This window comes from Corvus kubaryi, unplaced genomic scaffold, assembly GCF_017639235.1.
Source record: "Corvus kubaryi isolate FWS band 111438036 unplaced genomic scaffold, C.kubaryi_AGA036_p1.0 37300, whole genome shotgun sequence".
Classification (NCBI taxonomy): Eukaryota; Metazoa; Chordata; class Aves; order Passeriformes; family Corvidae; genus Corvus; species Corvus kubaryi.
Window position 1 is genome coordinate 2,757,234 of NW_024581093.1, and position 14,082 is coordinate 2,771,315.

The 14,082-nt window shown below is 41.7% G+C and overlaps 1 protein-coding gene across 2 annotated transcripts in view; it reads right to left on the minus strand.

Moving 5' to 3' along the window:
- The window catches only part of CDH13 (cadherin 13), a 446,705-nt gene that overhangs the window by 284,203 nt on the left and 148,420 nt on the right, over positions 1-14,082 (minus strand). For both annotated transcript variants that reach the window (XM_042027121.1, XM_042027120.1), the window contains exon 3: positions 4,576-4,784. In XM_042027121.1, the coding sequence (XP_041883055.1) occupies positions 4,576-4,784 (209 nt within the window). The remainder of the gene's footprint in view (positions 1-4,575; positions 4,785-14,082) is intronic.

A 14,082-nucleotide genomic window follows, 5' to 3' on the forward strand; every position in this document is an offset into this window, starting at 1 on the left:
TCATTTCCTCCAGCCTGACCTTCTGCTGGAGATGATTTTAAAGTTCGTCTACAATGTGCTGTCTCAGGGTGTGCTCCTCACTCTTATCTCTTCTTTTCTTTCTCCTGTTCCTTTTCTATCTAGTGCCTGAAATGTGTCCTGAGGGTTTGACAGTTTCTATTTAATCATTTCATCCTTCTGCATGGAAGACTGCTGAGCACCATACAGTGAAGTCACTACCAGCCTGGAATTCCCGAATATCTGCCTGCCCTGTTATCTGCTTTGGTGCCAGACTCTTGATATCTCACTCCCCTCCACCCCTCACCCTGTGTCTGTAATGGTGTAACAAATAAAAGTCCTAAATAACTTCCTTTGCTGTGGGGAAGGAAAAAAAAATTAAAAAGGCTGCCAACACACAGAAAGAGGCAGAGACAGATTGTTTCCCAAGGGTTCCTTTTTGCTCCCAGTATACTGAGGGTATGTTCATTAAAACCAGCATTAGATTTCAGAGGGGGAGCAGGACCAGCAGACACCATCTTATTTAGCCTCAGAGGACACAGTTCAAGTCCCAGCTTGTCACCTTTTGCAACTCACCATTTATTATGAGGCTCTACAAAGGCCTGGCTACACTTTCTGCCTTCCACAAAACCTGACTCTTTCAATATATACATAAGTCCACTAATGTCTGGACAAATGCTCAGATGAGATGAAATTTCCAACTTTCAGTTGTCCCACTTTCTCCATAGAACAAAGCAGGGATCAAACACTGGACAAGACACAAGTCAAAAAATAAAGAGAATGCTGCCAGCCGTTGGCTTGGCCAGTTTCTCCCCAGCGAGGGTGTGTGAGTGATTTATTTTTCCATTAGGGATTTGAGGTTTAGCAACACTTTGAATTATTCAGAATGAATCCAAAGTTCATTTGGGGAATCCTGGGTGAATCAGAACATTTCCAGGTCTCTTTTTTTTCATATCCCCAAGCACTCCGGTCCTGACTGTGCGAGAGGGGATCAAGCAAATGCTGGGCAGAGCAGAGCACGAGCAGAGCTGTGCACATCCCAACACTGCTCCATGGGAATGTTCCACTGCTCACCAGCACCGCTCCATGGGGAAAGCTCCTGAAATCCCATTCTTTCACTGAGCTCTGATTGCACCAAACTCCAAGGGTGTACAGGCACATATCTATTAAAGAGTGATGTTACACCTTCCACAGGCTCTTTTGTGCACTCACGTTCAAATGCCTCTCAGAAATGACAGAAGATTTTTGGGAATAGTCCCCTTTGTCAAGACAGACAGAGAGCAGTGTCAAAATCATTGGAGGGAGGGGGGACCTCCAGCAGGCTACAGAAAGCAATTCCAGCTGGAATCCGATGTGGAATCTGATGGATAGACTTCTGCATGTATGCCTATCTGTAGGTAGAGAGATTCACAGGGTTTAGGGCATGTGAAACGTGCAGACATCAGGAAAAGCAGGAGTGCAGTATCTGCTCCTGCAGCAGATTGTGTGATCAGAGAGCGATGGCCAAGCTCGCTGATGATTGAGGAACCACCTCTCTGCCCACACTGTAGCCATTCAGGCCACCCCTGGATGGAAAGCTGCAGGCTCTGCAGATCTGTTGTGCTTCTGGCTGAAGAGGAGGAAAACAGGGCCCTCAGATGCAAATAACAGTTATATAGTAAGTGATATTCCAACAGCCACTGATTACACTCTGGCCATGAAGTTAATTTAGTTAATCACATAGGACAGATCAGTGAAGCCAGCTTGAATCATCCCCCATCTTTAGCAGGAAAGAACTGCACCCCTTCACCAGCAGAATACCAAAAGCTTTTCTGCACAGTCCAGATTGCACCTCTAAATAATTTCCATATTCATCCAAAGTACGGTTGGTAGCAATCAGAAAGTTTTAGGAACTACACTCTGTTCCTAGGCTCAGACTGCCAGTCAGCACATCAGAGATCATTGTTGAGAGCCATTCCCAAACATGTTGGGAATCTGCAATTAGCAACATTAACAATGGGATTTCACAGATGTAGGTTACATGCTTTCAGAAGAGAAATGGCAGTTGCTGGCAGTGGGGAAATACTTAAGAACTACTTATCCCCTAATTAGACAAGGTACTGTTCTCTAAGTACTAAATGCTAAGCACTGCTCCAGCATGTGCTCATTTTAACCCCACAGAATTATGCTGAATTACTAAGGTTCCATCTGAGCATTTCTTAGCCAAGGCTCCTTGCATAAACAGATGGAGCAGTTCTGCTGTTTCCATGCTGACACATTTAGACTACAAAAGTACAAGATTAAGTTCAAATTTATCATAAAATCTCTTTAGATAGGACGCTGTAGTCTTTATATCCTTCTCAAGTATGACGAACAGAAAGACAACACTGTCTGTTTGGTGTTTAAAATAGGCAAATAGATGAAAAGGTTGGGAAGAAATTTTGGTTTAACAGCTACAGAGGGGTTGCTGAGAACAGAGTAGGACAGCCAGCCCCAAAGATCTTTATATTTCCTTGAAGAAGGGGATGATCCTCACTGGATGGATTTCCCAGGGCACATTAAGGCATCATGTAACTCAGCAGGGCATTGCAAACACCACAGATTCCCACACTAAATGGGTAATCATCTGGTTATGGGCTGAATATCAAAATCCAGAAAAAGGTGATGAATGAATGTTGAGATGATGTTCTGACATCGTCACCTGCAAGGAAAGGCTGGCAAGTGCCACAATATGCCTGATTTAGACTGGTTGTCTCTCTGTGAAGCAACACAAAGTGGTTGGAACAGAATCCAGGAGTGGGGCCAAATCAGCCCTGGCTTTCAAATGCAGTCTGGAGAGAGATTTCAACACTAGGCATCAATTAATATTTCTGGAACATTCTGAGGGGAGACTCCCCAGAACCCAAACAGTACATAAGGAGAAAAGGTCACTGGCAGAGCTTATAATAGTCTGGGCAAATACACATCTGGCAGTTCCTACTCATGAGACAAGATTTCCTCCAGATTGCAACTTCCATAGAATATCTGATAAGATTTCCCTTAGATTGTAGCTTCCATGGAATATCTCCCCTCACAGATATTGAAGGGCTGCTTCTCTAAGAAAACCAGAGCAAAACTTCAGAATATGATTATCAGAGAAGCAGATCTTTACACATAAACCAGTCCCTTGAAGTTTGACTCCAGACCTCCTGTCAGAGACATCTCAAACTCCTCTGTGGTTTTAGTGACTTTTAACCAGAGGATGATGATCCCCATTTTGAAACTGCTCCTAAGAGTCCAAAATAAAACCATTTGAACACTCTTGTGAACGCACCAGAAGGAGCAAGACTTGCTAGTCTGAGGCACAGGAGAGCCAAGTGCCCAGCTTGCTCCTGCAAGTGGAGCTTTCGTACTCTGAATTTGGCAATCTCTAGTCCTAAAGTCACAGCTCCTCCACGTAAGAGACTCCCTCAAGTATGACTGTGTTAAAATTTAATTTGGTGAAGAAACGGCATATTTTAATAAAATTAAATTCCATTTCAGTGTTCCGATCAGCTTTCTGCAGTTAGACATTCTGGTTCTTTCTCTGCTGCTGGCAATCCGTATTCTCATCGTGTGCTGCTTAAAGTGCAGAGCAAAACCTTTCCTCAGCCACAGAGTTTCAGAAGTTTGTTCAACCTTTCTCCTCAAGATAATTTGTTTTTTTTAATGGAAGACTTAAGTTATACTAATATACTGTTAGGAATATAATGAGAATGTTGGCAATTGAACGTCTAAATACCAAATCAAGACAAGAGATCAGTCATTTTTATCGAGGTTTCTTTATATTTCTGTGAAATTATAGGTCTGTAAAGGTACCAGGCTTAATTGTCTAGTGAGCCTCTGTCTTGCCTGCCTCACTCGTAAATGCCAGGACACAGAAGTGAAGGCTATCTCACATTTCCTTTTGTTACTTGCAGGGTTGTGAAGTAAACAATTCAATCAATTTGTGAAGTGCTTTATCCCCCAGAGAATGAGGTTTGTTCTACACTGAAGTTCAGGAGGGGAAAAGAAAGGACAAAGCATTCAGTGGACAGAGCAGAACAAAAATCATCAGGGCATAGAGACAGAGTGTGTGTGCTGTTGTTTCTGTGCAGATGTTTGAGTAGTTTACCACATAACAATGTCAGATAAGCAGACCAATATGAAAATTTAAGTCTCACAGCATACAATTCATTCCCATGTACTTAGACTTGGAGTGAAACATGAAGGTTCTGTAAATTCTAAGTTACACATTTAAACTGATTTTCCATTTTCAGTTGTGGCCAAGCTGTGATTACCTGGCATAACATACACTGGAAGAACCAGCCAATTTTAATACTTGGCCTCTTTCATTTGAACAAACTCTTTACAAATGTTTAGCATTCACACCTGAAGATGTAACACATCTTCCAAAACCCGGGAAATCTGCATCACAAATTAAACCAAGTGCTAAAATGTTACAGCAATATCTGCACTGAAGACTGATTTTGATCTCTGCTAACAGATTAAAATTGCTCACAATCCTAGGTGACACATGTAAATATTTAGCAGCAGCATCTCCTTGGCACATTTTTTTTTAATCTTTGGTATTTATCTTACCTTTAATGCACCACGTTTTTCATTTGCTTCAAGAATAAAGATTTCTGCCATATCCTCGGCGTGCTCCGACCGCGCGTGGACGAACAAGGCTCTGCCAACTTCTGATACATTCTTGAGTGCAACCAAATTCCCATCAAGTTCCACTGTAAAGTCTGGGTTAGAAACTTCAAAGTTCAATTTGTTGTTTCCCTTGCAGTCATCAAATTTCACTGGGGGGAGGAAAAAAAGGGAAAAAAAAGGAAAAAACACATTATAAGTATCCACTTTGGAACAAGTGGATATCTTTATGTTATTAGCTTGTCTACAGATCTGGGAAGAAATGTCCCTCACTCTAAGGAAAAAAACTTTCCAAGAAATTTTATATTTTCCTGACTCTACTTCATAAACAAATCTATGAATATGTACCTTCAGAAGGATGAAGAGGCTTTGACCATCAAAGGCTTTGACCCTTTTAACTGGGTAGGAGATAAACAAAACACTTTGGACGCGAGCCTTTTGGGATCACCCCAGTCAAATGCACACCCAGTTCCACAAATCGAGCAGTGGCAATAGAGACCTTGTTGTGCTCCTCATCACAGCCCAGGATCTCTAAAGGCTCTTCTGTGGCAAAGTGCTTTCACATATTCAATACATCTTTAGGCTCAGCACGGGTTGTTTACAGAATATTCAGCCCCAGGCTACTGCAAAAGTTTTATAGAACAGAAAAACCAAACTGTAACATTTCCTGCTACCGGGATTGTCACACAGTTCGTGAGCTGCACTGTATCTAAGGATTGTGAGAACTTTTAATTGAACAGTAGCTGTCAATAATCCTGTTTCACTTTACATGGAAGGTTTGAAATATTTAGGAAGGCCAGTATAAAGAGGAAAGTGTCCCTAAAGCACAAAGGTTTGAGACTTTGTCTCAAATTTCTTCTCAGAGTCATTTTGCACAAAATACTGGATACAATGTTAGTGATTTAACTACCAGCTATTTAAGTAAGAGATCCTCACACAAGCTTGCAATTGCTAAATGAACTTTCTAGGTTTTGACGTCTCTGAGTAATATATTTTCATGTGAAAGGTTTTTCTGCAGACAATCTGTTTTGTATTCCCTACCTGCTCCTCAAGTTACTGCTGCTGCAAACTTTTCACTTACCTGTATGCTCTCATTATTTTACACTTCACTTCCCCTGGATCTTTAAAAACTGCATTATGCTTTCAGAAAAACTACAGAAAGGAATACCAGCTGCATAAAATCAACAACAATGGAGTTTTACTAAAAAATAAAACACGTTGTATAATTGTTTAAATTCAATTTAATTGTTTAAAGTCTACACTTCTTGTATTGGATCACTGTTTTTAAAGAAAGAGAAATAATTCCAGAGTCTATCATGGCCAATACCTAAACTCTTCCTGATGATGTAATCTCTGCAACTGGTCCTAAAGCACAGAAATAGTCTCAGAGTGGGTGGCCACTCAGCACTCCTGGGAAGTTACACAGAAATCCTCTTCATCAACATTTTCATCTCTCTCCAGACAGACCAACATGAAGACAGGGCTGCCAGAGGACCTTGTGGAGATCCTTCCTTTCTGGGTATTCACTGGGATTGAATCCCAGAGTAGAACACCGCAGGGAAAAAGAACCATCACTGGTTCCAGAATTTACAACTTCATTTTATCATGAATATTGATGAGATGGGTTAGATTAAAAATTGAACAATGCCAAAATCTCAAGCATTCAAGCAGAATCAGGCACAAAAAGAAAGGTGAGGCACTATTTACCAAAGCAAGAGTGGAGTGCTGGCCTTGGGCTACTCCCAGCCTCCCACCCAGCCACCCCCTCACTCCCCCACCTCAGCAGAACTGGGGAGGAAGGTGGAAAAGATAGAGACAGGGAGGTCACTTACTAATTGCCATCACAGGCCAGAAGGAAATGACTTGGGGAAAATTAATTTAATTGCCAATTAAAATAGATGTGGATGTTGAGAACAAGACAAAATTAAAACCACTCCACGAAGCCGTGACCCTGTGAATTCACACCAGACAATCCTCCTCCTGAGGAGAGTCCAAACACTGACAGACACCACAGTCTCTGGCAGAAAAACTCACCCAACAGCTGAAGGATCTGCTGCTGCACAAGGTTTAAGCTCAATTACATGTTTTTAACTAAAAACTGCTCCCATTTCCTCCACTTTACTTTAGGGCAAGAGAATTATCCTTGGATTCACAGCGGGACAGAAAACCAGAATTTCATCAGCTCATTTGCTGTTTCATTGAATTTTGCTGAAAGCAAGAGGGATTATAAATAAAAAAGAAACAAAAACCCTTTTCCCTCAGACACTCCAGTCTCTCCAGACAAACCTATCTCGGGCTGTCAGGTGGCAGATCCTGCCTGCAAAGTCTTGTACTGAAGTAGAACCAGGCGGGAAAACCACTGAATGTGGGAGCAGCAGCAGCTTAAAGCAATTTCAGAGTGCTCAGAGCGTGCTGGTGCCCACACTGAGGCTGGGAACGGCTTCCAGGAAGGGTCTTGTGCTTGCAGCAGGATTTTGATGGGAGGCTCCCTGACCAAGGCCTCCCTGGTGAAAAAAACACCCATTGGAGTTTATGTTGTTTTTATGACAGGTGTTTTAACAGACTCACTTCAAAGCTACCAACCAAAGAAACCACAAAATTTTCCCATCACTACAAATGTGGGAAGTTGAAATTCTCTATGCAAACCACTGTATAGATACACATATTGCTCAGATTGCAGCCTTTGTGAATTACAAGTCTCTTATTGTTTTTAATCCCCTAAAAATCCCAAAACGTAACTAAATAATAATTTAAAAAAAAAAATGAAATGAGGTTTAGGAACTTGTTGTATTGGTGGCATCCCTTCCCACTGCAGAGGGTTTGGAACTGCATGACCCTTAGGGTCACTTCCAGCCCGAGCCAGTCTGTGATTCTCTGAATAAATATGTGCTTCTCATCATCAAAAACTTCTGGTGATTTACTATTAATAGCTCACAAATGGAAGAATTTAGCATCAGCCTCTGAGAAATTATGTCAAGAATAAAAAGTTTAAAAAAAAAGTTTAAAAAAAGTTTAAAAAAGCCAAAGAAAACTATGATAAAGTAATCCCTTAAAACCAAATGTCGTCATTCAGAGCTGTAGCATCACCCAGCCAAACACTACAGGTCCCTTTCAAGAAAAGGACAAACTGGGTTGTACTTCTGAAAGAAGGAGGACCTGGCAGGGAGTGCACTGCTCCCACCTCGCTGCTCAGTGTTCACAAACCCTGGCATTCCTGCATCACTGCCATCTGTGTGCTCTGGAGAAATTCAAAGACCACATGCAGATTTGACACATGGAATCAGGAGAAGTGCTTGAATCTATTCTATATTCCCTTGGAACTATGAATTTGAGACTTTAAAACCTTTTATATCTTGCTGTCTATTCATCTCGCTTTATGAAACCCTGCAACTTTTTCCAACAAGGGCCAAGGCAGAGCTGTTTGAAAGCAGGAAACTGGGTTTTTTTACCATGTCTCATCCAAAAGCACTGATGCTTTCAATTCCCAGTCCTACCACAGAAATGTATTTGGAGAGTATTTGGTGAGGTTAATAGCAAGGAGAAGGAAAGAAAATGAAAAGGCTCTGAGAAGAACTGATATGTAGGGGAGAACTCAGAAGTGGAAGGAGATGAAGTGATCGTGACAATAGAAAACATTGAAGATTATTTGGCCCAAGGGCCAACAGGGATGAAACTAAAACCAATTGTTAAGAGGGTTGAAGGGAAATGTAGCCTTAGATAAAATCCCTAGTCTGAGCTTGGGATCAAATGTGGACCTTATCAGGATGATGTCTCCTGGACAGGGCTGACCAGGGAACATCCCACAAGATTGAATTCCATTCCCAGTCATCTTCGTGGTGCTCCTCACTGGGAATATTTGCTTCCTTAAACTCATGTGACTTCTGGGGAAGAGCCAGTGCAAATACCCAAAACTTACAGCACTTGGACTGCCTGCAGCAGGCTCCAGGAGCAGCTACACAATCTAAGGAGCTGGGCCTGGAACTGACCACACTGGCCTTCCATGCCAGGCACTCAGCAGAGCTTTGAGGAATTTCAGCTTCATCAGATTACTCAGATTTCCCACCCACGGAACTACATCTATCTCTTAACCAAACCTGTACATTGTTAAAGCCTGTACAATGTTAATTAATTAAATACAAGAGAAATAGGATTTTTAGTCCTTATTCTCTGGTGAAAAAATTCTTGCTTTGTACATAAAGCCAGTGTAGAAATCTTTATGTAAAACCTATAAAGTGTGATTGATTAATTACTCCTTATGTCTCCCAGGTACCACCCAGTGTAACAAGAAATGAGACAGAAGTTGTGGATATCAGCTGTGGAAAGCGTCAGCCTGAGCTGCAAAGGTGCTCTCTCAATATTCAACACTTTGCTGCTTGGCAGCCCTGATAACATATGGTCTGTGTGGTGATGTTTGTGATCTTCATGCATTTGTTACAGAGATGAGGTGCAAGGAAAGCCCTGAGATGGATAATTGTCATTATTCCCACTGCCCACGTGCATTATAACGAGTTGGGTGAGTGGCAGCCTGATGAGAGGGGCCACACACCCCAAACCTCCCATGTGTTCCTGCACACTCGCTCTGTGTTACAGCTTAAGGAGCTTAACTGGATTTTAAACCCCTCAGAGCAAAGGCCACTTGTTTACTCTGTACATTCATGTTTGGTGCACAAAAGTGCAAAAAATGAATAATGGCAGCAGTTCAGCTCTAGCCCCAAACTAAAACGTTGGTAATGCTGCACCAGACATGACAAGTGAATGTCTCATTGACAAGAATTCAATGAGCAATTAAAACACTGATCTAATATTTATGTGAAGGTGGAGTTCTTCATTGACGCATCTATGACTCTTTTGATGTTCCCAGTCATGCTCCAGCTGCCAAATGAACATCTTTATTGTGCCTAATATGCCACATGCTATGAGACGTGCTCCAAAACTCCAGGCAAGCAAAATGAAAATACTGCCAAGCAGCTCCCAGTGAAAAACATGAGTGTCATTCATCACCCTCTGTTCATTTCTCAGCCTCCTGTGTTAGACTTTTACTCCTTTTTTTAAAATTCACATGTGAATTGTACAGAATGTTGCTTTCCACTAAGCAATATTCATTAATAGCAATACCTGCATGCATCCCAAGGCTTTAATCACTGACTTTGAGCTTATCATAATCAAAAGACCTGTTGGAAGAACTTGTGAAGGATCCTAAGTCCATTAGTGCAACGATGAGAAAAGTTGTAACTGGAAATATTAACCTTTATAGATCTCAGCATGAAAACTCAGGGTCCTGGGACTCATCCTTTCAGTGCATCCCATTTTCCCTGTTATGATATATCACAAATGTGACGTTTCTACACCACTGTGATGTTTGTGATAATGACCCACAGACGTTTTAGAGGATACCATTTTATAACATTGAAAGGTTAGCAGTTGCGTTTCTTGTAAACAACAGAAAAAGAAAAGAAGCTGAAATAGGTTTGTATTCAAAAGCATATGTTGGTCTGATATATTCCACTTCCAAAGTAATTTTTTCTGAGTTTAATTCTCAGAAGTTTAATTTGTTTTGAACAGAAATACTGAATCCATAATTTTCTCTCTGGTGAAATCTCCACAGAGGTATTCTGAATAAATAAATACACATATTTATCTATAAGCGCACCAAAACTAGCTCTGTATGTCTCTATGTACAGGTATTCATATTTTTCTGTTAGCTGATCATAACAAGCAACAGAGTGGCTCCTCAATGAGGAAATTTCATATTGAAACTACAGACTTAATTACTGTATAAATGAATATTAGGATGCTCTTTGTAAATATTACCTAGCCTTGCTCAAATCTGTGGGAATTACAGCATCAAAGCAATGTTATTCTGTGCATTTTTTTTCTTCTCCTTTCTGGCAAATAACTTTAGATCATATTGAAGCCACAAGTCAGAAGCTGTATTTATGAGAGGTCTGGAGATGCAAGAAAAGTACATTACAGCTGCACAAAGGCAACTTAACTTCCCAGCCCAGCAGGGATCCCCCAGCTCTGCTCACAAGTCCTCCCTGCTCAACATTAGCGAAACAGGGAAGTTAGACAGAGACTAGCGAAGCTGAGCTTCATTAACTACAAAGAGACAAAAGTGATGGTTGAGGCAAATGGAAATGCTTCTGAGTGCTGTTGTTGTATATAAAAATTCATAAAGCACCACGACCCAGCGAGGCTCTTGTGAGCAATGAGCAGTGAGTGAGAACAGCGGGAGAGTTGCTGGGGAGGGGGACGGCCCCAGAGACCCCACTCGTGGCTCAGTGCAAAGCCTGGCTCTGGGACAGGCCCTCAGCAGCTCAAACTGCACAGACACAAAGTGCTACGAGCCTCCAGGAGCTGAGTTATCCTGTCACTGTGGGGAGGATAAAATCCCCCTGGAACCAACACATCTGGACTATCTGAGTCCATCCGAGAGCAAGAGGAAGCTGTCACAACAGCACCAGAACAGGAGTTGGGATCTCCTGGGTCAATGGCTGCACTATAAGACAGATGAGACTGATCAGACAGATCAGACTGCGCTATAAGACATGGCAATACCATAGCTGCCATTCTAAATCCAAGAGAAAAATTACTGTTTCAACAAAAATATTATGTCAAGGAGTGTGCCTGAAGAAAAAAATATAAAAGTAAAACTTTTAGATGTTATATCACAGTCATTGATCTTCTGAGCACAACAAATCCTGCCTTTCAAGCCAACAAAAATGTCCACTAGGAGAAGCAGCTTCTTTGCCTACCTTTGATGTGCCTTCAAAACCACCTCTGGAACACAAGTTCTGGCAGTGAGCCCACAGCCTGTGTGGTTCTGCTGTTTTCCTGCAAAAATACCTGAGCAGCAGAAGGAAAAAGTGTTGCCCCATGACACTTTTGAGGGCAGAATAATGTCCAGACAAGACACTGTCAACAGTTAAGTCAGACAGGTTGATCCTAAAGATATGATGTTATCATTACTTCATAGCTAAAAGTGCTGCAGAAATAATGGATTTATGACTTAGAAGCATGACTGAAGTATTTACACCAAAAAAAAAAAAAAATTGAACATTTAATAAAATGAACAAAATTAATTTTATGAAAACCCTTCTTGAAGGTGTTTTTACAGCTTAATGCTCCATTCTAACTCTGCAGTAGAATTGCTACAGAATGATTTTTTTAACAAATCCAACAAGCAACAGTGGGTTAATGTCTCGCACTGCATGTTTATGGTTTTCTTGCATTTATATAATTTCTTTATGTGCCCCTGAAGTAATTACAATGATGACTTATTTAGCATCCAGAGAGTCAAAAACGGAGGGAATATGAACAGCACAATGTTCATCACAACATAAGAATTGCTTAAGACAAATACACATTTATATTCAACTTCTTTGGAAAAACAAGTAGTAAACAACAGACTTCATCCCTGCACACACTTTTCAAGTCTGAAAAAATAAACTGATTACCTAAACTGGCAGACATCCCTATGTGGTTTATATATGGTGATTAGATTTGTGCAGAGCCCTGTTATGATGCAAAAATTAGGTCAGCAGTTCATCTGTCGGGCTCAGGGTGTTCATTCCTGCCCTTTGGAGAACACCCTTTCCACTGGAGAAATGGTACCTATTAATAGCCACAGCTTTCTCTGTGCTGTCAGAACTCGTTGCAAGCACATATCACAGATAGGAGATAAGCTCCCTTAGATGATGAAAGACAAGGGATTTCACCCAGAAACCAGCTGCAGCCAAGGAGAAGAGTGATGTTTCTACAGAAGTAAAATCATCTGGTATCACACTGGTCTCTCTCCTGCATGTCCCCTACCACCTACAGTCGTAGCAGAGCTGGGAAATTGCTAATAACCTGAAATTCTGCAGCACAGCTCACCTGAGCAATAAGTGATACCTGACTGAAGGCTCCCCTGCCTTTGTGTGATGGGTCTGATGTGTGATTCCAGAGCAAGTGACTCCATCCACACCAAAACCCACATCAGCTCTGCTCTGCCCCTCTCCTCACCTCTGCTCCACCCAACACTAGTCTCTGCCATCTTTCAACATCTCACCGAGCTCTGCCTCTCTTCTCCTGGCACATCACACCACCCCTTGGCTGGATCTGAGTATCACATCATGTACCCTGAACTAGAGGTGATCAACCCTACCCTAAAAACAGAGGCATCACAACTTGTACCAGCCCAGATCTGGAGCAAAATGTCCTGGCCCTGCAGCACTGGGGTTGCTGTTTGGGATTCCAGCAAGTGCTTGCAGAGAGCACAAGTGAGCAAGATATCTCCATCAGCACCAGACTCAATGATCCCTGACTTTTTTCATGGCACTGCTTCTTCTTGCTTTTCCCACCATGCTCCCTCTTTCCTTTCCCCTAGAAAGGAAGATCCCTTGCTCTTCAACACATTTATTCTGCCAACAGGATTCCATCAACTGTCTGTGGCTGCTTAAAATTACAGGAAAACACAAACACTACAATCGAAACTGAAGACATTCCCTCCTCCCCCAGCAGACTTCACCAGCTCACATTACATGATACCTTCACACATCATTTTGCTGCACATTGTCTTATTTAGGGCAAAAATTTAATCAGGTGGAAGGAGCTGTAATGAGTTGTTCTCGGTTGGAAGTTATCTTGACTTATTCATTACAACACAGAGGTGTTATTGACTGATCTCCTGGGTCAGTGGCTGTACTATAAGACATGGCAATACCATAGCTGCCGTTCTAAATCCAAGAGAAAAATTACTGTTTCAACAAAAATATTATGTCAAGGAGTGTGCCTGAAGAAAAAAATATAAAAGTAAAACCTTTAGATGTTATATCACAGTCATTGATCTTCTGAGCACAATGCAGAGTTCCATTTAACCAGAGCTGTTGTCTCTGTAAATGCAGGGGACACAAACTGACACCACATTTGTGGAGCTCCAGTCTCGAAGGAGCTGTCACATCTGGGGAGGAATGTGACGTTTACCTGCTAATGCTGCATCAATTCTGAGCAGCCCAAACGACCCCAGAGCCAGCAGTGATATGTAGAAAAGACACTTTTTAACTTAGTTGGTTTCTGTGAAAGGGTTTCCCCTTGCAATGCAAATGATCAATAGTTTTCCATTTTAGCAGATTTACACAACGTTTTGCTAAGATCCCCAGGAGAACGTAAGATGGAATTAACTTTAGATTCTTACAATATCTTCACCGGCTGGGTCTGAGACACAAGCAGACAGAATCAAAGACATTCAGATGCATTCAATGTGTCTGTGGCTCTGCAGATTGCGGTGAGAAGTTTGTCGATATGAAATTAATCATGTCCTATAGAGAAGGGAGATGGGACAGAAGTCTGAGTTTGTACAAGAATTCCCACTGGGATATAATGGATCGTTGCCTTTGAATGCTCCTGAATAAAGCTTGGAGAGGCAGTATACTACTGACCATGAATTTTCTTGTTTTCTGCACAGGTACA